Source organism: Urocitellus parryii, chromosome 5 (assembly GCF_045843805.1).
Source record: "Urocitellus parryii isolate mUroPar1 chromosome 5, mUroPar1.hap1, whole genome shotgun sequence".
In the NCBI taxonomy this organism is placed as follows: Eukaryota; Metazoa; Chordata; class Mammalia; order Rodentia; family Sciuridae; genus Urocitellus; species Urocitellus parryii.
In genome coordinates, this window is record NC_135535.1 from 7,288,488 (window position 1) to 7,311,828 (window position 23,341).

At 44.0% G+C, this 23,341-nt stretch overlaps 4 protein-coding genes across 4 annotated transcripts in view; all 4 read right to left on the reverse strand.

The window, feature by feature from the left end:
* Nucleotides 1-12,319, reverse strand: part of Mei1 (meiotic double-stranded break formation protein 1) — a 79,101-nt gene extending 66,782 nt beyond the window's left edge. Inside the window, exons 1-3 of the mRNA XM_026405912.2 lie at nucleotides 12,146-12,319; nucleotides 8,444-8,567; nucleotides 7,517-7,567 (exon numbers count right to left, since the gene is read on the reverse strand). Coding sequence (XP_026261697.2) covers nucleotides 7,517-7,567; nucleotides 8,444-8,567; nucleotides 12,146-12,319 — 349 coding nt within the window. The remainder of the gene's footprint in view (nucleotides 1-7,516; nucleotides 7,568-8,443; nucleotides 8,568-12,145) is intronic.
* LOC144254860 (uncharacterized) lies at nucleotides 12,316-15,776 on the reverse strand. Its single transcript, XM_077798502.1, has 2 exons — nucleotides 14,893-15,776; nucleotides 12,316-12,430 (listed from the first exon to the last, which is right to left on the reverse strand). Exons 1-2 carry the CDS (start codon nucleotides 15,774-15,776, stop codon nucleotides 12,316-12,318), a joined length of 999 nt encoding a protein of 332 aa, XP_077654628.1.
* A 61-nt stretch (nucleotides 15,777-15,837) lies between these two features.
* On the reverse strand, nucleotides 15,838-18,308 carry LOC113194730 (uncharacterized). The gene is made up of 3 exons (XM_077798503.1): nucleotides 17,557-18,308; nucleotides 16,497-17,499; nucleotides 15,838-15,843 (listed from the first exon to the last, which is right to left on the reverse strand). The coding sequence occupies exons 1-3, from the start codon at nucleotides 18,306-18,308 to the stop codon at nucleotides 15,838-15,840; spliced, it is 1,761 nt and encodes a 586-aa protein (XP_077654629.1).
* A 160-nt stretch (nucleotides 18,309-18,468) lies between these two features.
* Nucleotides 18,469-20,676, reverse strand: LOC144254861 (uncharacterized protein C22orf46-like). The gene is made up of 3 exons (XM_077798504.1): nucleotides 20,461-20,676; nucleotides 18,617-19,037; nucleotides 18,469-18,527 (listed from the first exon to the last, which is right to left on the reverse strand). The coding sequence occupies exons 1-3, from the start codon at nucleotides 20,674-20,676 to the stop codon at nucleotides 18,469-18,471; spliced, it is 696 nt and encodes a 231-aa protein (XP_077654630.1).
* Nucleotides 20,677-23,341: the final 2,665 nt, after the last annotated feature.

The following is a 23,341-nucleotide window of genomic DNA, read 5'->3' on the forward strand; positions in this document are numbered from 1 at the left end:
TTATCCAGGTAAGTCTCTTTATTTTTTATTTATTGATCTATTTGTTTGTTTTTGGTAACAGGGATTGAACCCAGGGGCACTTAACCACTGAGCCACAAACACAGCCCTTTTTATTTTGAGACAGAGTCTCACTGAGTTGCCTATGGCCCAGTTAAGTTGCTAAGGCTGGTTTTGAACTCACAATCCTCCTGTCTCAGCCTCCTGAGCTGCTGGGATTACAGGTGTGTGTGCCACCATGCCCAGCAGGTATGTCTCTTATGAAGCCAGAGTTAAAAACTAATACTTTATATTACCTCTATTTTTCCCTTCCTCAGAGCCTGCTCCTTTATATACTAAAAAAATGCCAATTATTATTATTTCTCAGCTTCAAATCTACTTTTCTGTATGATGTTTCTGCTAGTGTCTTGGAGAAGTGGAGAGGAGACTGGATCCTCAAGGCTGAAAAGCTGCTAACAAGATGTAGCAGCTGATGTGGGAAGTTTCTGTCACTGCCAGATAAAGAAGCAGCTTTCTAGGTAATACTCCAAGAAACAGAAAATGAGCAGAGCAGGAAGCAAACAGGAATCATGAGGAAATAGCAAGTTCTTCTCGTTCCACTCTTGCATCTCCCTCTAGTGCCTGCCACCTCAGTAAAGTTCTTAAGGTCTAATTATGGACCAACTAGAAGCTGATGGCAGCAAGATTATAACCCTATTCAAGTGTATCCCTGAAAGAAAATTAAGGGTAATCCCCACCCAATGGTCAGAATTTCAAGTGGTTCATATGTTGTCTGGACTGAGATGGTCGGAAGTACATACAGACCATATTGATTAACGGGCAGCTGCTGTTTGGCTGGCTGGTCATGGACTTGGGGAAGACAGAATTGGTGGCAATGAGGTCTGAGAAAGAAGATGGACCTTTCAGAGTGGGGACAAAATATGAAGACATATGTGTCCTAAGTGAATACTCCCTAAAGAATTTCTACTACAAAAGACATTTTGTTTTCTTAGTACTGGGGATTGAGCCCAGGGGCACTTAACCACGATACACATCTCCAGTCCTTAGGGTCCCACTAATTGCCTGGGCTGGCATTGAGCTTGCTATTCTCCTGCCTCAGCTTCCCATGTCATTTGTATTACAAGCATGCACTGCCATGCCCAGCAACTACCACAGAGGAGGTTCTGAACAATCAGGTGGACAAACTGGCAAAAGAGATGGATGTCAGTCCTCCTGTTTCCCTAGCTACCTCACGGTACATGCATGAGGTATGAATCCAAGTACCAAATGGCTATGGTAGCATAATTGAAAGCTATGTAGTCTCAACAACATGAATTTCCTCTCATCAAGGCAGAATTGATTACTGCTACCATGGTATGCCTAAATGGCCCTTGGCAGAGATCTATATTAAGCCCCCAATATGGGACCATTCACCACGTGAGGAGATCAGCCAGTCACATGGTGTCAGATGGATTACGCTATAGCCCTTCCATCATGGAGGGGCACAGATTTGTCCTCACTGGAATAGACATGTATTCTGAATATGGGTTTGCCTTCTCAAGCCATAATACTTCTGCCAGCAACACATCTGTAAACTTATAACTTTACCTGGAATATCTTGTTCACTGTTACAGTGTTCCACACAATATCACTTTGGTCAAGGAACTCACTTCACAGTAAGAGCAATGCAGCAAGGTACTCATACTCTTGTCCCATATTCCATCACTGGAACCAGCTAGCCTAACAGAATGTGGAAGGGCTCTGAAGAAAGCTATGGCATTACTTGGAAGATACCTGAAAAGATTGGTTTCTATCTTACATGAAATATATTCCTTGAATCAGTGATTAGCATAAGGTGCTGTCTTTCCCATAGCAGAACACGTGGGGCAGGGAATCAATGGGTGAAGTGAGATCACTCCTCTTACTATAACACTTAATAACTCGTTGCAGAATTTTTGTATCAGATTTGCTGTTAGGACTTCCATATGCCATATAAAACACCACAGATGGGATAGCTTAAACTATATAAGCTGATTTTCTCACAGTTCTGGAGGCACCCAAGATCAATTTATCAGCAGATCTGGTTACTTCTGAAGCCACTCTCCTTGGCTTGCAGATGCCTGCCTTCTCACTGTGTCCTCACATGACTTTTCTTTGTGCATGTGTACCCCTTGTGTCGTTGTATGTTCAAACATCCTCTTCTTATAAGGTCACTAGTCAGATTGGACTAGGGCCCACCCTAATGGCCTCATTTTAACCTATCACTTCTTTTTTTAATATTTATTTTTTAGTAGACACAGTATCTTTATTTTATTTATATGTGGTGCTGAGGATTGAACCCAGGGCCTCGCACACACTAGGCGAGTGCTCTACCGCTGAGCCACAACCCCAGCCCTAACCTATCTCCCAATACACTCACATTCTGAGGTACATTCACATTATGGGAGTTAGGGCTTTAATATATGAATTTTAGGGTAATACAATTCAACTCACAACATATCCTATTCCACAACTTTGAATTATGTTAGTTTAAAGTTCTTAGTTCCTAAGGAAAAGATGCTTCCATGAGAGAACACTCAATAGTTTCATTAAGGGCTAGGGATACAGATCAGTTGGTAGAGTGCTTGCCTAGCATGCATAAGACCCTGGGTTCAATCCCCAGCACCACAAAAAAAAAAAAAAAAAATAGTTTCATTAGAAGTCATAACTATCATCTGGACATTTTGAGCTCCTTATGCCAATAGGAAGAAGGGATCATTCTAGTACCTGGAGTAATTGATCTAGAAAACACAGGGAGGGCTAGGGTTGTGGCTAAGTAGTGGAGTGCTTGCCTGGCACGTGTGAGACACTGGGTTTGATCCTCAGCACCACATAAAAATAAATAAAATAAAGGTATTGTGTCCATCTACAACTAAAAATATATATTTTTAAAAAAGGAAAACTGTATTTCTACAAACAAGGGCAAAAGGGAATATGTCTGCAACCAGGGATGATCTCGGATGACTCTTATTACTTTCATATTCAATAGTAAACATTAAGGAAAAACTTTAACAATCAAAAAAGGCAGAGCCAGGGCCGAACATAGTGATACAGGCCTATAATCCCAGCAACTTGGGAAGCTGAGGCAGGAGGATCCCAAGTTCAAGTCCAGCCACAGCAACTTAGCAAGACTCTGTCTCAAAATAAAGATGGTTGGGAATTTAGCTCAGTGGTAAAGTACCTCTGAGCTAGATACATCCCCAGTCATTTTTATTCCCAGAAATAAATAGATAGATAGATAGACAGACAGATAGATAGATAGATAGACAGACAAATGGCAGAGCCTCTGAAGATTCAGATCTTTCAGAAATGAAGTTTTTGGGTTACCCTGTCAGATAAATATCCTGACCAGGTAAGATCCTGGCTGAAAGCAAAGGAAAGATAGAACTGGTATCATTAACAAGGAAATTATAAATATTAACCACACACTTGTAACTACTTATAGAAATTATTATGGTAACTTTTCATGTGTGCATATTAACTATTTCTTCATTTCCCTTTTTTTTTTTTGGTATGGGAATTGAACACAAGGGTGGTCTATATCACTGAGCTACATCCTCAGCCCTTTTTATTTTTTATTTTTTTGAGAATACAGGTGTGGGATTATAGGTATATGCCAATGTGCCCAGTTCCTCTTTTCCTTCTTATTTATAAAAGTTTTGTTGAAGTTTAACTTTGAAATGTAGTCTTTTTTTAATATTTATTTTTTAGTATTTGGCGGACACAACATCTTTGTTGGTATGTGGTGCTGAGGATCGAACCCGGGACACACGCATGCCAGGCGATCACGCTACCGCTTGAGCCACATCCCCAGCCCCTGAAATGTAGTCTTTAGGTAATGGAATATACAGTTGGAACTGTGACTGAATTTGATAATAGTTATCATGCCCCAGAAATATATGTTATGATGGATTCATTTATATATCCAGAAATTAAAATAATTATTATTGAACTTTTCATCTCCTTATATTGGAGACAGTGAAAATGGCTTTGTTTGTAAGAAGTATATGTATAAAGGATAGCAGCATCTCAATAGGTAGAAACAGAGTTGTCATGGTTCTAAGAGAATTCAAATATGTGCAGAAGGAGTGTTGACACCAAGTAGCCAAAGAGATGAACAGAGCCAATTATTAAGCTATTATCTTTGAACTTCAAAGCCACCCGTGGTAGTCAGCTTTCCACCTCTGTAACAAAGAACTGAGAAAAATCAACTTAAAAAAGGAAAGATTTATTTTGGCTCATGGTCTTAGAGGTTGAAGTCTATGGTCACTTGGTCCTGTTGTTTCTGGATCTACTGTAAGGCAGTACATCATGGCAGAAGAGCATAGTAGAGGAAAGCAGCCAGAAAGTGTTGTGAGGAGGGGGTAGGAACAAGAGATACCCTTCAAGAACACACCACCATGACCTACTTTTTCCAACTAGCATGCATCTTCTAAAGTTTCTACTACCTCTCAGTAGTACCACCAGCAGGGGTGCAAGCCTTCAACCCAAGATCCAAACTACAATATTCTAACCCTGGCCCCAAAAGGTTAATAGCCACCAAACAATAAAAAATGCATTCAGTCCATCTCTAAGTGTCTCCACAGACTTAAAAGTTCCATCATGGTTCAAAAGTTGAAGTCCAAAGTCTCCTCTGAAATTTAAAACAAACTCCTGAGAGTTCCTGTAAAAATCAAAAAACAAGCTGGGCAGGGTAGTACACAGCTACAATCCCAATAACTTGGGATGTTGAGACAAGAGGATTGCAAGTTCAAGGCCAGCCTGGGCAACTTAGCAAGATCTTTTCTCAAAATTAAAAAAATTGGGGGGCGGGGGTTGTGGCTCAGTGGCAGATCACTTGCCTAGCATGTGTGAGGTACTGGGTTCAATCCTCAGCACCACATTAAAAATAAACAAATGGGGCTGGGGTTGTGGCTCAGCGGTAGATTGCTTGCCTAGCACATGCAAAGCCCTGGATTAGATCCTCAGCACCACATAAAAATAAATGAGCAAAATAAAGGTATTGTGTCCAAATTAAAAATAAATATTAAAAAATAATAAATAAATAAACAAATTAAATAAAGACATTGTGTCCATCTATAACTAATAAAATTATTATTTAAGTTCAAAGCCAGCCTCAGCAGCAGTGAGGTGCTAAGCAGCTCAGTGAGTCACTATCTCTAAATAAAATACAAAATAGGGTTGCAGATGTGGCCCAGTTGCCAAGGGCCCCTGAGTTCAATCCCCAGTATACCCCAAAATTGTTAAAAATTAAAAAAAAAATTTAAAAAGGACTGAGGATGTAGCTCAATAGTAGGTCCACCTGGGATTAATCCCCAGTAACAAAAAAAAAAAAAAAAAAAACATTAAAAACAAGTTATATAATTCCAACATGCAATGGTACAGGGAAAACATTCCAATTCCAAAAGGGAGGAACAGAATAATAAGGAAGGGCCAGACCAAAGCAAGACCAAATCCAGTAGGGAAAAAAATTCCATAGCTCCATGTCTTGCACTGGAGCACACAGGTGACATGATGTAAACTCCATAGGGCTTGGGCAGCCTGCCCCTACAGCTTTACCAGCTACAGGCCACATGATCACTTATTTGGGCTGGCTTTGGTCATTGTCTGCAGCTTTCCTCATGTTCCTGGCCTATCTAATGCGCTGGGGTCTTCACTGTGGCTTCTGCTTCACTCTCACAGCTTCATATACTGCCCTCTCAGGGAACACCTGGGGGACTACCACCCTGCATATACTGCCTAGCTTTCCAGGTTTTCCTTTGAAATCCAGATGGAAGCCCGGTGACTCTTTCATTCTTCATGCCTCCAAAATCAACACCACATGGATGACATCAGTGTCTGATGCCAGAAAAAGCAGAAGCCAGACCCCACTGGACCATGGCTGCAGCAACCTCTGAGCCCTGGATGGCTGAGCATGATGAAAGAAATCCTGAGGAAACAACTTTCTATGAGGCCCTGAAAGCAAGACACTCCAGTGCTCTCTTACTGAAGCAAAGCCTTTCAAAGAAGTTTAAACTTTTATACCCTTGAATCTGGATGGGTGGGATCTGGTCAATTCCAGAGATGTTCTCAAGGCATCTTTCCTACTGTCCTGGTGCAAAGTACTTGGCTTCCTTTTAACAGTGCTAATCTCTTCAGTAATGACACTTTCCTTGGCCTTAATTTACATGCAATTCTTTTCTGCCAAACTTCAAGTTTTTCAAAACATTCTATTCTGTTCTTTGCTCTTGATTTTTACTGAAACTCTGAATAAAGCTAGCAATACCCATGCTACCACCTGAATGCTGTGCTGTCTTGAAATTTCCTTCATCAGACTAATCAGTTCATCATCTTTAAACTTAGCCTCACACGGTCTCAGGGCATGAACAAAATATAAACAAGTTCTTTTCCATAGTTTAACTCATATGGTCTCTACTCTAATTCCCAATGGAGTCTTCATTTCCATCTTAAAAATCTCATGAGCCCTCTTTATGGTCTATATTCATATCTGCCGTCTGGTCTTCCAAGCTCACACCAGAATCTCTCATTCAGTTGCGCTCTACCACTGAGTCACAACCCCATACCAGTTATTTTTGAAAATGTTTTTTTAGTTGTAGATGGACACAATGCCTTTGTTTATATTTTTAATGTTGTGCAAGACAAGATGCTTAGCAAGTGTGAGGCACTGGGTTCGATCCTCAGCACCACATAAAAATAAAAAATAACTGGTATGGACTTGTCACAGTGGCACATGACTATAATTCCAGCAGCTCAGGAGGCTGAAGCAGGAGGATCCCAGGTTCAAAGCCAGCCTCAGCAAGAGCAAGGCACTAAGCAACTCAGTGAGACCCTGTCTCTAAATAAAATACAAAATAGGGCTGGAGATGTGGCTCAGTGGTTGAGTGTCCCTGAGTTCAATCCCCAGTATCCCCCACCAAAGAAATCAATAACTGGTATGGTTCCTGGATCCTAAACAGTATAGTTCTCTCTTTATAAGACTCCACCCACCCAATGCTCTTGATTTCTTTCTCTATAGGCCCCTTTATAAGTTAACATATGCACTTCCACAGCTTTAATCACCATCTGTGTGCACACAAATTTCAATAAACCAATATGAATATATAAAAATAAAAAGAGTTAGGCTGGGGATGTAGCTCAAACATGGTAGAATATTTGCCTAGCACATACAAGGCCACAGATTCAATCCCCAGCATGGCAAAAATAAACAAAAAAGTTTAGTACCATGTCTTTATAATAGCACTAACCAACTAGTTATTTACCAATCAATCTCTTCTCCAAATTGTAAACTCTTAGCAGGCAGAGACCACATCTTATCCATCTATATATCCCTAGCCTGATATAGTATCTAGCACAGAGTAGACGCTCAATAAAAAAAATGTAGAATTTTAATGATTAACAACTAATTGAGTTCTCCTTATCTGACTCTAACTGGGCAATTTCACAAGTAATGAAGCTACAATTCAAGTTAATACTCCCAGCTTTCAATGCAGTTTCACCTTACCTTCAATACAGAGGTCTGTTACATTCCCATCTTCTACATTGCATAACAGTCCTTGGTGCAGAGGGAAGTAATAAAAGAGTGGTTAATGGTTCTCTTTTAAGAGAAACAAACCCACAAAGCTATGCTGCAGATTCTAAAACTAGCAACCTTAAGCAATGTCCCAGTTAAATTTTACCCTTAACATCAAACACTTAGAATTTAAATGACCTACTCTAGCTTTAAAAAGATGAGAACTGTTAATGTGGCACAGCAGAAAAACTGTGTGCTCTAGAGTCTGTGACAGATCTAGGGTAAAATTCCAGCTCTGCCATTTGTTTATGACCTCCCTAAGCCTTGAGGATCATCCTATCTTCCTTAAATATTGCCTGGGCAGTGAAAAGGCTGAAAAGCTTCTAACATAGAGAAGCACCCAATACAAATTAAATGCCCTCTTCCCCAAAATGATTCATTCCACTGGAAATCAAAATCATATTAAAAGATGAGACCTCAGGTACAATTTAATCTGTTTCATTTTACACATGAAGAGACATGTGTTCCTTCAGGCACAGGAGAAACATGTTTGTAAGGCACAAGAGAAGTGAATTAACTTGATCAGTCACATCAAGGGCAGCCAATTCCATTCCAAGCTGTCTGATCCTGTGAAAAATCTAGACTGGACTCTGAAGAATTATGTATTTCCCATACTCATCTTCACATTTTTACTAACCTTTTAGATCTAGTAAGGCCAATTACCATTAAAAAAATAGCTGTATCACCTATCTTTGAAAAGGGACCATATCTCCATCATTATGACAAAACAATGGGCTAATAAACTATTACAATACAAAAAGTCTAAATTATTATCCCAAGATCATTCCCCAAGATCCCCAAAAGTAAATACACATGCTATCCACACAAAAGTCATGCTAAGTTTCCTTTTAATCTCACCAAAAAGGATATTTATGAAGTGAATGCAGACTCTCTGATCCTGAGCCACCAGCTGTGTGACCAGGGAGGCATGCCTCACAAGGGCATCTCGAAAGCAGGATAACACATACTTCTTGCGCACCAACTTTGAGCAAATAGAGAAAAACATTCAACAGCAATCAAATCTCAGTCATTCTGAACCCAACTGTAATTCCCAAGTACAATTACAAGATGGTATTAAAGTGGTCATCTAAACTACAACAAGATCCATACTCCCTACAGGGAGCAAGAGCATTGTTCAATTAGGGAATTCATGTGTTCATACATTGAATTATATGCAAGCTGAGATTCTTATCCTGTATTTACATAGCACTTTACTCTTCATAAATCATTCTTTTGTCCACCAACTCATTTAAGCCTAACAGGTTAATGAAGCAAGAAAAAAAAATATTATCACCATTTCAGAGATGAGAAAACAAAGACTTAGACTTTCCCAAGGACTCAAAACTAAATCTTCACCAGTTCTTGCTCAAGGATCACTCATAAGCTTCCAGAGCTAGGTACAGAAAACATCCTTCCATTCAATGTAGGCATAACTTCTCACCCTCAAGTCCCTTCCCTGTACAGGTAACTGAGTAGCAGCTATGCAAAATGCTAAATAGTTAGGTCAATAAAAAGAGATGGGGCTGGGGATATAGCTCAGTTGTTAGAGTGCTTCCCTCGCATGCACAAGGCCCTGGGTTCGATCCCCAGCACCACAAAAAAAAAAAAAAAAAAAAAAAAAAAAAAAGATGAACCCTAAGGATAGGACAGGAACATGGTACAATTGACTACATTACTCCTTCAATTGGTGAGAGCTGAAGTTAAGAAAAAAGTACATTTGGTGGGCTGGGGATGCATGAGGTCCTGGGTTCAATCCCCAAATCCACAAGCAGTAATATGTGTCATGAGCCCAAACACTCCAGGAGGCTGGGGTAAGAGGATTGCAAGTTCAAATCCAGGCTTGGCAACTTAACCAGACTCTGTCTCAAGATAAAATAAAAAGGGCCAACAGTAGAGCTCAGTGGTAGAATGCTTGCCTAATATGTGCAAGGCCTTGGAGTCAATCCTCAGTACTACAAAACATAAAGAAACACATAAACAAACTAACTCAATAAAAGGTGGAGAACGAATATCTCATTGCCTCTAACCTATGCTTTTAAGTCTCCTATTTTTGCTTTACCAACTCATCCTACATTACAGATTCAGCTAATGATCTAAATGTGCTACTCAAAACACAGTCTTAATAACTCCCCTTCACTGACAGATTTAAATTCAAGCTCCTTACCTCAGATGCAAACTCTTCAAAGTAGTAATCTCAACCTGGCTCTCCTAATCTCAACTTCTTCACTGTCCCTTCTAACACAATATAGCTACCTACCTCCTGAGATAAGTCTCCCATCTCCAAACTTCACCCATCTATTTAAGCGTAATTGAAAGTTTCCTCCTCTAAGTGTTTCCAGTGGCATCCCTCCCTTCCTTACACTGTACTTGACAACAAACATGTCCATTCTTCTATATTTTCTATGAAGTATTGTTTTATCTTCTCCCCTACTGCACAGTCTTATTTATCTCTGATTCACTGTCCAAAAACTGCAGGCCTCAGATATCCTGCCCTTAGTGAAATCAGGGTTATGAGCTAGTTTGATTTGTTCTAAGAGTGGATGGCCACCAGCCAAAATAGTTTTTATTTTTAAAATTACTTATGCAGGGCTGGGGATGTGGCTCAAGCGGTAACGCGCTCGCCTTGCATGCGTGCAGCTGGGATGGATCCTCAGCACCACATACAAACAAAGATGTTGTGTCCGCCGAAAACTGAAAAATAAATATTAAAAAAAAAATTCTCTCTCTCTCTCTCAAAAAAAAAAAAATTACTTATGCAGTGCTGGGTTGTGGCTCAGTGGTAGAGGGCTTGCCTAGCATGTGTGAGGCACTGGGTTTGATTCTCAGCACTGCATATGAATAAATAAATAAAATAAAGGTCCATCAACAACTAAAAATATATATGTATATATTTTTAAAAATTATATATGCAGTCAGGTGTAGTGGTACACACCTATAATCCCAGCAACTCAGGAGGCTGAGGCAAGAGGATCACAAATTGACAAGCCTCAGCAACTTAGTGAGGCCCTGTCTTAAAAATAAAAATTAGGGCTGGAGATGTGGCTCAGCAGTAGCGCGCTCGCCTGGCATGCGTGCGGCCCGGGTTCGATCCTCAGCACCACATACCAACAAAGATGTTGTGTCCGCCGAGAACTAAAAAATAAATATTAAAAAATTCTCTCTCTCTCTCTCTCTCTCTCTCTCTCTCTCTCTCTCTCTCTCTCTCTCCTCTCTCACTCTCTCTTTAAAAAAAATAAAAAATAAAAAAAATAAAAATTAACAGGGCTTGGGGGGGGGGGGCGGGTAGCTCAGAGTTAGACACCCTTGGGTTCAAGCTCCAGTACTGAAAATAAATATATATATATAAAATTAAATACGATTACTTATGCCACAGTCCTGTACACTCAAAAAAGGTTGAATACAAAAAGTACTTGCCTTAATACATAAGTTTAGTGTTACTTTAAATGAATGCATATCTTTAAATTTTGTTTTCATTTCAAATACAGTAACTATCAATATAAATGAAAACTCTTTGGAGTGTTCAACAAGTTTTAAAATTATAAGGCTATCCTAAGATCAAAAAATTTGAGAACAGCTGATTTACTCCCCACTGCACCCCAAGATAGGAATTCCCTTCCTATGAATTTGACGGCGAATTGATAGCCCACTCTTCTTGGATTTCCCAGTGGAAAAAAATTTTTTTCAGCGCAAATGTGGGTAGGCACTAAGGGAACCAGGAGCCCGGCGATTGAACCAACCCTGTCCACTGGCTGGAACTTCCGCCAGTTGGTCCAGCCCTCACAAGGGCCTCAAATAGCTGAAGAGAACAAGGTGGAGCCGGGACCACATAGGAGGAAGCCCGAGCTAAGGCGGGGAAGGAGTAAACCGCGGAGGGCAGGGCTGGAGGGCAGGGCTGGAGGGCAGGGCTGGAGGGCAGGGCTGGAGGGCAGGGCTGGAGGGCAGGGCTGGAGGGCAGGGCTGGAGGGCAGGGCTGGAGGGCAGGGCTGGAGGGCAGGGCTGGAGGGCAGGGCTGGAGGGCAGGGCTGGAGGGCAGGGCTGGAGGGCAGGGCTGGAGGGCAGGGCTGGAGGGCAGGGCTGGAGGGCAGGGCTGGAGGGCAGGGCTGGAGGGCAGGGCTGGAGGGCAGGGCTGGAGGGCAGGGCTGGAGGGCAGGGCTGGAGGGCAGGGCTGGAGGGCAGGGCTGGCGGAGGGTGCGCTGGCCAATCTTCCTGGGCACAGCACCAGCAGGCAGGGGACGCTCTAGAAAAGGGGCTGCGGCTCCACATGGGCACCTGCAGGCGTTTTAAAAGTGCTTTAAAGCAGGGCTGGGGCTGGGGCTGAGTGGTACAGCGCTTGCCTGGCGTGTGCGAGGCCCTGGGTTCGATCCTCAGCACCGCAAATAAATAAAATAAAGGTCCACTGACAACTAGAGAAAAAAAAATTAAGTGTTTCAAAGCAGGGCGGGGTGGGCAGGCTTGGGTAGGAGGAGGTCAACCAGGGCCGCGGGAGCTGGCTGGGTCAGCGGCCACCCCAGGCCAGCAAACGCCCAAGCCCTGGTGCCCAGGGAAGGGATCAGCCCGCACCGACACGCCGCGCTCCGGCAGCAGCTCCAGCGCGCAGGCCAGGCAGAGCCGTGGGGACACGGGCAGCAGCCAGCGCGGGTCATGTCGATAATGGACCCTCTCCAGGAGCAGCACCGCCTCTTCGTCCCTCCCAGACACCGCTGCAGCCTGTCTCACAGCCATCTCCTCACTCATGCTCCGCTGCTCCGCACTTTTCCCGCCCAGTTTGGGCGCATGCGCACTTGCAGGTGCGGCCTGCGCGTGCGTGCCGGCGCTGCCTGACCGCGCTGCGGGGTCCCAGCGCGCCTAGCCAAGCCCCCAGAAGGCAGGCTTATGGGCCTCAGAAATTGGCCTCACCACCCCCAAGTGGTTTAGGCAGCTTTCTCGCTGCTGTGACTAGAAGGCCTGACAAGAATTTTAGAGGAGGGATGGTTTATTGGAGGTCTCATGGTTCCAGATGTCTCAGTCCCTGGACAGCAGGCTCCCTTCCTAGAGGCTTGCCGAGGCAGATCATCATGGTGGAAGAGTGTGGCAGAGGGAGGCAGAGACTGGCTGTCCAGATGCAGCCAGCCTCAGTTACCACCCAGTTAATCCTTGTCAGGGGATTAGTTCACTGATTGGGTTAAGGCTGTCACAACCCGATCATGTCACCGCTGAATGTTCTTGCAGTGTCTCACACATGAGCTTTTGGAAACACCTCTCATCCAAACCCTAACACCAAGGTTGAAAGCAATCATAAAGTAGCTGCCCTCGGCCTTACCAAAAGGAGGAAAGAAAACAATGTTTTTATTTTTGTTTATTTTTTATTTTTTTAAAGAGAGAGGGAGAGAGAGGGAGAGAGAGAGAATTTTAATATTTATTTTTTAGTTCTCGGCGGACACAACATCTTTGTTGGCATGTGGTGCTGAGGATCGAACCCGGGCCGCACGCATGCCAGGCGAGCACGCTACCGCTTGAGCCACACCCCCAGCCCCCGCTGTTTTTATTTTTTAAAAAAAGAAAAAGAGGCACAGCTGTGCTTGTTTGTAATCCCAACACAGAAGAGGGAGGCAAAAGGATCACAAGTTCAAGAGCAGCCTGGGCAATGTAGCCACCCTGTCTCAATAAAAATAAAAGGGGCCTGGGGTTGTGGCTGCCTAGCACGTGTGAGGCACTGGGTTCCAACATCAGCACCTCATAAAATAAAAGTTAAAAAAAATTCTTAAAAAAATAATGAAATAAAAGGCGCTGGGGATATAGTTCAGTGGTAGTCCCTGTGTCCAATCGCCAGGACCATAAAAAAAGAAAGGAAGGAAGGAAGGAAGGAGGGAAGGAAGGAAATAAACTGTCATAGAACTTTTTGGGAAAAAAAAAAATATATATATATATATATATAAGCTATTGGTATTATTTTAAATTTACAAGATGACATCTTTCTCTCAAAGAAGTTAAGGCACTCCCTTAATTATATCAGGGAGGATTAGGAATATATGAGTGCACAAGCAATACTGAAAAAGAAAATATTTTACCATAGAATATATCAACAATTACAAGCCAACAATCAACAGGGCATTAACACAGATGTGCCCAGAAACTGGTTAATGTTGAAGGAGGTAAAAGTTCAAGAGCTGTGTTTCTGCATTCAAAGGCTCTGTGATTGGAAAAATTGCTCTCCAGGGCAGAGTAGTTTAGAAAACAGTAGTTTTGTTATTCAATTTTGTTATTCAATGGAAGATTATGAAATAGTCTTTTATGTTTGAGAAAAGTAAATATTAACACAGAAAAATGTCTGTTAACATTTCACGGATAGGGCTGGAGATACAGCTCAATGATAGAGTTTTTATTTAGCATCCACAAAACCCTGGCTTTGATGCCCAGACTGCAAAAAACAAAACACAAAACAAACAACAACAAAAAGCTAAACGTACAAAATAAAAAGGGCTGGAGATGTAGCTCTATGGTAATGGTAGAGTGGCCTTGGGTTCAATCCCTAGTAGAGAGAGAGAGACAGACAGACAAAGAACAGGAACAAACCACAGACTTGAAGTGATTTCTGCCCTACACACAAAGTCTGCCAAACCCTAAAAAGAGACACTCAGAAAACATGATATGCCAAAGAAATGTAAATCCTACAGGTCCCAAATAATTTTATTAGAGGTTCTGTGGGTGAGCAAACCACTCTTGTGCCTTCTCTGATGAGTCCTGAGGACTCTGGGCCTGCAACCTACTTTTTAAGACCACATTGGAAGAGAAAACATCTCAAACGCTTCATAAAACCAAACTTTTTAGGAGCTGATGAATTCTTTGGAGCCCCATGGGGTCTCTGACCCTGGGGGGTCTTTGTCCTAGGAAGAGAAACCCCAGCACTACAGTGCCCTGGTGGTTGATGGTCCCTCTCCGAAGCAGTATGGACTCTGATGCTGTCCTCCCGAGCATGAGGGTTACCCACTCTGGAAAGCCTAGGGACTGAGTTCCTGGGCTTGGCCAGCTGTGGGGACCAGGACATTTTACGCAGGAGGGTCATGCTCAGCTTGGCTGTCTTAGAGTAGAGACTTCCTTTAATGCTGGAGGAGTCTGTGGAAACGGAGGGAGGCAGCTGCCTAGCTCCTCTGTCCTCTGCAGGCTCCAGGCTTTCTCTTCTCCAGCGTGTGGGCTGCTGATATTTATGTCTGGGGAACTGAGAGGTCTCCCAGAGTATGTGTTCCTTCTTCCAGGGGTCATGGCTGGCCCTGGAAGATGAGGTCCTCAATTCTCTGGGAACCCTCTCTGCCTTCTGGGAGACATCTGGCCTGATCACTTTCTTGCCCTTACTGTTCTCACTGGAAGGCTCTGGTACTCTTTCTGGGGAGCACCAGTTCACAGACTCTGCCGATGGCCTGGGATTCTTGGGAACAGGGAGTTTGGCCTTAGAGGCCTCTTCCTGGATCTGTGGTTCTCTGGCGCCCCCTGGTGGTCTATTTCTCCTGGGTTTCTCAGGTGGAATGGAAGTGCCCATTGGCTCTGACCTGTGTGGTCTACACCTCTCCAAAGCCCTGGCCTGTGTAGGAAGTTTTGATCTTTTCCCATCAGAGGGCAGAACCCTTTGGAACCTCTCTAGAGATTTAAAGCCTGGCATGGAGCCCTGGGCCTCACAGTGCTTTTCCTGCTGTCTTTGGAGTTCCTGGCCTTTGCCTAATTCAGGCAGCCTCACCCCAGCCCAGGGGAGTGAGCAAGATCCGAAGAAGCTAAAGAGCAAATAAGATTCCAGGATGCGCCGGGGGAGGCCCCACTTCAGATGTGCAATCCTTCGACGCATGAGGGACTCCAAGAGCAGTCGTTTGCTCTTCTTGAGGACTGGCCACTTGGGCGGGATGGTGAGGGTAGTTGGAATACCCACCAAAGTAGTGGTAGCTTGGAGGGCTTGGCCACATAGAAGAGAGGGACAGGCAGAGGGCTTGCCAAAGGGAGCAGCCAGAGACTGTGGGTTCTGGGGCTGTGTCACTCTGTGGATCTTTCCTGGATCCACCCCTTTGTGCTTTTGTGGTTTTCTCCGGGATCCTGTTTGGGCCTGCTGGGAGGTTAGTCTGACCCGGGCTTTGTACTCCCTGGCAGGGGCTATGCCCTTGCTGGTCAAATGCTCTCCCTCCCCAGTAGCCAGCAGGAAAACTTCACCCAAGTGGGGGCGAGGCTTCATCTCAGGACAGGAAGCCTCAGCTACCCTGTCTACAGCTGCTACCTGTTCTTGTCCCAAGGGCTCATATCTAGAGCCAGTGAGGGTGGTTGGCCCAGCCCGGCTGCATTTCCTGCCTGTGAGCCTCTCACCTGAAGGATATTCCCTTTGGTGACTGGCCCCCATAGCATCCTTTTCTCTGATTTGGCTCGTGTTTCCTCTCCTGGATGTCTGAGGTCCTCCATCATCCTTAGCTCTGTACTTTCTCTGACTCTCTACATTCCAGATTTCTGTAGCAGCAGCAGCAGCATCTCCACCCTTGTTCTGGTTTCCTTGCCCTTGTTTCTGAACCTCTCCATCAATTTCCCTTCTGGACTGTCCCTGGTCATCTTCCACAGATGCCTTCGTCTTTGTGCAGTCACCACCTGTAGTCCTTCTTGGGTTTTTCTTCCCTCGTATTTGAGTTTCTGCACCATTCCCACCTCCAATCTCTTCCTGTTTCTTACATTCTGGTCGACAGGTCCTTCTGTGAGCTTTACATACTGATGAACAGGTCCTTGTGTGAACTTTACATTCTGGTGGACAGGTCCTTCTGTGAGCTTTACATTCTGATGAATAGGTCCTTGTGTGAACTTTACATCCTGATGAACAGGTTCTTCTGTGAACTTTACATTCTGATGAACAAGTCTTTCTATGAACTTTACTTCTTAGCAGACTCTGATTTTTCTCCCTAGGTATGTGAACCTTTCTACTATTCTCAATTCCAGCCTCTCTCTGGTTTTTCTCCTCTGATGCCTGATTTTCTGCAATGTTCTCTCCTTCAGTCTTCCCCCAGCTCCCCATTCTTGGGGAATGGCTCCTTCCAATTACATTCTCTAACTGTCCCTGGTTCTCAGGCTTCTGGGTTTTTATATCATTCTCACCTTCAGGTTCTCTCTGTTTTCTCTTCTTTGGGGACAGAATTTCTGTTCCATCCTTACCTTCCATCTGCTTCTGGTTTTTCCATTGTGATGAATGAATCATCCTATCTATATCACTCCCTGAGTGACTCTGGCTTCTCTCCCCACCTTCCCAGGTTTCTATACCATCCTCCTCTTCTGCTTCTCTCAGATTTCTCATCCCTTGTAACATAATTTCTGCACTACTCTCACCCTCAATATGCTCTACTTTCTTCCACCCTGCTGAATGGGTTTCTCCATCACTTTCACTTGTTAATTCTCCCCAGTTCCTTGCCTCAGGTATCTGGGTGTTTGCACCATCCTTGCCTCTAATATGCTCCTGATTCTTCCACTGTGGTATGCAAATATTTCCATGGAATTCATTTTCTAACTGACCCTGATTTTCTCCCCCAAGTTCCTGGTTCATTGTAGCATTCTTGTCTTTAAACTCTCTTGGATTTCTCTTCCCTAGTGCCTGAATGTCTGCTCCATTCTCAACTCCAAATTGCTCCTCATTCTTCCTTCCTGCTGAATGGGTCTCCTCATTCACTTCATTTCTTAATAATCCCTGGTTCTCTGCCTCAAGCACCAGGGTATCTATACCATCCTCATCTCCATCCTTCCTCTTATCTTTCTCCTCTGGTGACTGAATTTTTGCTCTGGGTCCACCTCCAATTTGGTTCTTATTCCCCCAACATAATATCTTGAATTGTCTGTCAATTTCATTCGTTACTGGGCTCTGGTTTCCCCACCAGGGTGTCTGGATCACCACCCAATCCTCCTCTCTTATCTCCTTCAACTTCTTCCTCCTAGACATCCTGGGTCGCACAGCCTCCTCTCCTTTTCCCAGGCCTTGGTTTCCCTGCCTCACTTGAACTGCATGTCTTGAGAGTTTCTGTTTCTCTCCCCTAGATGCCTGAGTCTCTCTGGCATTCTCACCTCCACCCTGACCCTGTTTCTCCCCCATGAGTGCCTGGATTTCTGTAATATTATCACTTCTGCTGCATTCCTGTTTGCCCCATCCCAGGGCCTGGCTCCCTGTTCTATTCTCTTGTTTGACGTCTTCCAGGTTCTCCCTCCCAGATGTCGGGGTTTGCACAGCATCCTCATTTCCAATCTGATCCTTGTTTCTCCCTTCTTCTGCCTCAGTTTCTGCACTAGGGTCACCTCCAGTCTGGTTTTGTTTCCTGCACTCTGGAGTCTGGGCCTCTACAGCATTCTCATCTCCAGTCTGGCCCTGCTTCCCTAGTCCATGGGCCTGAATCTCTCCCTCTTCCTCCTTTCTGGGCTCTTTCTTGTTCTTCCTCTCAAATGTCTGTATCTCCAAAGTACCCCCACCCCCACTCTTCTCCTGGTATCCCCACCATGGTGTTTGGGTCTCTGCATCAACTTTACATTTTAACTGTTCTTGATTCTCTCCCATGTGAATCTGGGTTTCAGGAGGGTTCTTACCTCCTGCCTCCCTCTGGATTTTCTTCCCTACTTCCTCAATTTGGGTTTGATTTTCAATTTCCATCCGGTTCTTCTGCCCCGGAATCAGGATCTCTCCATCAGTTTCATTTATAACCAGTGACTGGTTTCTGCACTCCAGATCCTTGGCCTCTGCACAATGATCCATTCCAAAGTCTATTGAGAGTTGGCCCCTAGATGCCTGGATTTCCCAAGCATATACCCCTCTGCTCTCTCTCTGGTTTGCCCACCCTGGGGCCTGAGTCTTTCTAGAATACTCTCTGCCTATTATCTGGGTTTCACTCAATGGTGCCCAGGTGTCTTGTGGGTTATTCCAGAACTTCCAGGTGGATATTACCATTTGTTGGTGGGCAGGATAAGGCAGAAACTGTCCAGAGCAGAATTGCAGCCTCTGAGCTGAAGGGAGCTTTGGGAGAGAGATGACAAATGTCGTGGGAGGGGAACAGATTTTTCTGCTGAGGACATGCTCCAGAGGTACCAACTTCTCTTGGGAGTGAACCAGCAGTCGCCCAATCCTTTGGCATGTGTCTAGGGCAGAGTGAGTCTGGCTGCCCTTGAGACACCAGGATACCTGCCATGTTTCCCAGGAACTGTCCTGAGAGAGTGGACAGGTGCTTGAAAAGGAGGAGATACAAAAGACGGGATCATGTGAGGTGTGAGCACCCCAAGATGAGTCCTGAAGCAGATTTTGTGAAGAGAACAGGTTCTGGGTCCATGATTCTAAAAGGCTCTTTCGGTATCTCCACCTCTGCTTTTGTACCCATTGTTGGACATGAGCATCACGGCCTCTGAAATCGCCAGGACTGACGAATTCAGGAGCTAGCCTAAAGAAAATTTCACATCTCATGGAGGGCATTGCCCACTTCTGCGATGGCACCTGTAGATGAGATCCAAAAAAGCAAAATTCCTTAATTAGAACAAATTAAAAAATTTAAAAAAAAATTTTAAATGTTGTACATAGATTAGCTTATGTAATCCCCACAGATCAGAATGACTATCCCCATTATCCAGAGAAAGATGCCTGGGCTCAGGAAAGGAGAAGTCACCCCCTTAAGGCAAACAGTGTTCATTCATTCAAAAAAGACTGAGAGATTATTCTGGGCTGGGCACAAGACAAAATCCCTCTGGGAGCTATATTCTAGACATGCAAGAAAGACAATAACCAAATATATAACATAATGTTAGGTATCAAAAAGTATTTAAATGCAAATAAATCAGAGTGTGGGGATGGGAGTTAGCTTCTTTAGACAAAGTAGCCATTAAAGGGTTCTTGGAGAGGGTATTTGATGGAGGCCTGAAGGAAGTGAGGGACAAACCAAGTGACAAGTGAGGAAAGAGCATTGTAGGCAAAGGAGACATTTGGAAAAGCCTTGAAGATAGAATAAGATCATGTGTGCAGGAAAAGCAAGAAGGCCCATATGTCCAGAATGGAGCCAGCAGCAAGAAAAGGTCTTGGAGACGGGGTTAGAAGTTCGGGTTTTACTCTGAATTTGACAAGGAATGTATTCACAGGAAACATTTCAGCAGCAAAATGCTATGACTTGTTTAAAAAGTTGTTGTTATTTTTTTCTGGCCTACAAGTATACTGTTGGATTTAAACCAGGCATAGAACATTTGCCATATGATTGCAGAAAAGCCAGGCAAACACTCTACCACTAAGCAACCCTCGTCTGCCCAGCGATCTGTTTCTTAACCTGGATATTGGCATTTGGGTGTGTTCTATTTGTGAAAATTCGCTGGTCTATACATTTGTGATTTGTGTGTGCATATTATCTTTGAATTCAACTTATAGGGAGAGGGTGGGGGGGGAGAGAGAGAGAGAGAAGGCAGGGCTGGGGATATAGCTCAGTGGTTGGGCAGTTGCCCAGCATGCATAAGATCCTGGATTTGATCTCCAGCACCGAAGTGGGTGGGGTAGGAAGAAAGAGAGAAAGGTCATTATGGCAGGTGCATAGTGTGGAAGACTGCCACGGCTGGGTCAGACAGGCAACAGGACCAAGCAGAAGCTGTTCCTGAGGTTCAAGTGAGTCTTGCTGGCAGCTCTGCCTAAGGTGGTATGGTGAGGTTTCAAGATGTGATCAGATTTGAGACGTGGCTTGCAAGTGGATTCAATGTGTGGAGCAAGGAAAAGACAGGAGTCGAGAGTAGCTCCTATGTTGGGGTCTGGATGATGCTTGCTGTAACTAGTCTGAGCTACTCATCTCTGGTACACAGGGCATATGACAGGGTCCTTGTAGCATGTGGTTGTGGCAATGATGGTGCCGAGGGAAAGACAGTAGAAGTGTGAAGGGCCCCCTCACCTTGATAATACTCCTTCTGCGCAGGCGATTCCTGGTGAAGTGGTGCCAATAGTGCCGGACCTGCCAGATCAGAAAGAGGCAGAGAACAAGCAGATTGCCACAGCACCGGGGGTCTCTACAGCTGCAATCCTGTGAGATCAGGCCCCGAACTGGCTCCCACTCAGGACCCTGGAATGGCCCCACCACAGCACAGGCGCCCAGCAGCGGCAGCAGCATGACAGTGCTTAGGTTCTGCAGATGGTGTCAGGGAGCTGGAGGGCAAGGCTGGTGTGGCGGACCCAGTCAATTTGGGGTGGGGCAGCCTCTGCTTCGTAGCACCTCTGTCACTAAGGCCACCTCACAAAGGATGCCCCAGCCTCAGCTCCAGTCACTGCTCTGAGCTTGCATGCCTAGGATATAGGTAAGAACAGTGCTGGATAAGTGCTCAAAAGGAATGAAAAGAAGTAAAAAAAAAAAAAAAAAACAAAACTGCCAGGCACAGCGGCGCACACCTGTGATCCCAGTGACTCAGGAGGTTGAGGCATGAGGAATGCAAGTTCACCACCAGCCTCAGCAATTTAGCAAGGCCCTTGAGCTATTCAGTGAGACCCTATCTCTAAATAAAACACAAAATAGGGCTGGGGAAGAGGCTCAGTGGTTGAATGCCCTCGAGTTCAATCCCCACAATCCCCAGTACCAAAAAAGAAAAAAAGAAAGAAAGAAAAACCCATACTTTCTGACATATCTGATCTAGAGCATATCCAACTTCTTTGAACCCTCCTCAAAAGCACCCAATACGAGCCTACATCTATAATAAATGCTTTCTAACACCATCTTATGGAGAATCCCACAGTTTCCAAAGGGCCCAAGGCAGCTGCATGTTCTGCTCTCCTGGAGCTCTTGTTGTGATTGGGAAGATAGACACTGAAGAAAGTAAAGCCAACAAGTGCTATAAAGATCAAGTGGAGGTAACTATGGCTCCCGTATAGTAGGGGCAATTACCTAGTCAGGGTGATTAAGGAGATTTCAATGAGAGATGTTAAATAGGACTTAGCTCAGCAAGCAGCACAGTGGAACAAATCACTCTATTTTTGTCTGTTGGATTTTTTGTTTGTTTGTTAGTAGTAGTAAGTAGTAGTACTGGAGATTGAACTCCTGAGCTACATCACCAATCTCCAGACGATTTATTTTTTATTTTGAGACAAGGTCTTGCTAGATTGTCCTTAAACTTGCAATCCTACCTCAGCCTCCCCAAATGCTCAGATTACAGGAATGCTGCATGCCCAGCTATATTAATATGTTTTATGTTACTATAATGAAATACCTGAGGCAGGCTACTTTACAAATAAAAAAGATTTATTTTGGCTCATGGTTCTGGAGTGCAAAGTCAAGAGGCCTTATCTAGTGATGGCCTTCTTTCTGGCAGAGTCCCAAGGTGGCACAGAGCATCACATGGCATGAGGCAGGGAGCAAACATATGTATACGTAGTCTGTTTCCCTCCTTCCCTCCTCCCTTTCCCCTCTCTACCTTTCCCCTCCTTCCCTCCCCGGCCTTAAAAATCCATCAGGATTTAATATGGGGGCTCCACCCTAATGGCCTTATCTAATCCTGATCACTTCCCAAAGGCTCCACCTCTAAACACCAAAGTGGATAAAGTTCCATACTCTTAATACTATTAATATGTGACATCAGGGATTAAACTTCTGTATGAGTTGATGGGGAGGGGGACAAATCATTTTCAGATCATGGCACAGTCCCAGCAGAGGGTGACTGATGGGGTTGGAAAAAAAAAAATTGCTGTACTCAGAACAGCAAAAGATAGTGGGTGGAGATGTAACATGAAGGCCTGAGAAAATACTCGTGGAAAGGGGCCTAGAGAGGCACGTCAAACATTTGGAGTATTTTTGTTTCTGTTTTTTGTTTTGTTTTGTTTGTACCAAGGATTCAACTCAGAGGCACTCTACCACTGAGCTATATCCCCAGCCCTTTTTAAATTTTGAGACAGGGTCTTGCTAACCTGCTGAGGGTCTTGCTAAATTGCCGAGGCTGGCCTCAAACTTGAGATCCTTCTGCATTCACCTCTGAAGTTGCTGGGGTTACAGGCATGTGCCACTGTGCCTGGCTGTCCCCAGCCATTTTTATTTTTTATTTTGAAACAAAGTTTTGTTAAATTGGTGAGTTTGGTCTTAAACTTGTGATCCTCCTGCCTCAGCCTTCCGAGTCACTGAGAATACAAGTGTGCACCATTGCACCTGGCACACAATGTGTTTTAAGCACATTGGTGATGTAAATTTCTAAAATAAATTAATCCTGAGATCATATCAGCATTTATTAATTTACTAGCTAGGGAAACAACAGCAAGATTAAAAGGATGAGATGTTCTGAGAAAACATGGAGGTTGAGAAATTATCTAGTTGTGAAGCAAAATTAATTAGACAATTAAGTAACATGTACTTTCTCATTACCCATGATCATAAAAATATCCCTATCAGTCACTACTAGGAAGATCTGGAACACGACAGTTCAAGGTGTCAGGTAGATCAAATAGTAATCATAAATTGTTTTAAAGGACATCTAGGAAGCAAACAATAAGAACATATTTATGACTGAAATTGGATAATGTTTCATTTCTCAACAATAGTAGCTGATAGGTCCAAATAATATGGAGCCAAAAAACTCCCCCAAAAACAAAAAAACCCAGGATCCAACAAAAGCAAGGAGCAGAGTCTGCATCACAGGTTCTACTCTTTACTGGAGCCCTCGGTGGACATTACTTAATTTTGAGATTTTTTTTTCTTTGACAAGTCACATCAGATTTTCAAGAGGTAAAGTTTGATGAGGGATCTCTGATGTAATCAAACTTTAAACTTGGACACAGCTCAAGCTCTTCCCATAGTCCTG

What these genes read in the sequence shown, in the direction of transcription:
- LOC144254860 (XM_077798502.1), bottom strand. Translation starts at nt 15,776, where the DNA reads ATGAAGCCTCGCCCCCACTTGGGTGAAGTTTTCCTGCTGGCTACTGGG. An exon ending in AAGGGCAAGAAAGTGATCAG is followed by an intron (nt 12,431 to 14,892) that starts GCCAGATGTCTC and finishes GGGCTTGGCTAG; the next exon opens with GCGCGCTGGGACCCCGCAGC.
- LOC113194730 (XM_077798503.1), bottom strand. Translation starts at nt 18,308, where the DNA reads ATGGATCATTGTGCAGAGGCCAAGGATCTGGAGTGCAGAAACCAGTCA. An exon ending in AGACATGCAGTTCAAGTGAG is followed by an intron (nt 17,500 to 17,556) that starts GCAGGGAAACCA and finishes CAGGATGTCTAG; the next exon opens with GAGGAAGAAGTTGAAGGAGA.
- LOC144254861 (XM_077798504.1), bottom strand. Translation starts at nt 20,676, where the DNA reads ATGCTGCTGCCGCTGCTGGGCGCCTGTGCTGTGGTGGGGCCATTCCAG. An exon ending in GCAGAAGGAGTATTATCAAG is followed by an intron (nt 19,038 to 20,460) that starts GTGAGGGGGCCC and finishes TCTCATCTACAG; the next exon opens with GTGCCATCGCAGAAGTGGGC. An exon ending in ACCTCTGGAGCATGTCCTCA is followed by an intron (nt 18,528 to 18,616) that starts GCAGAAAAATCT and finishes TGCTCTGGACAG; the next exon opens with TTTCTGCCTTATCCTGCCCA.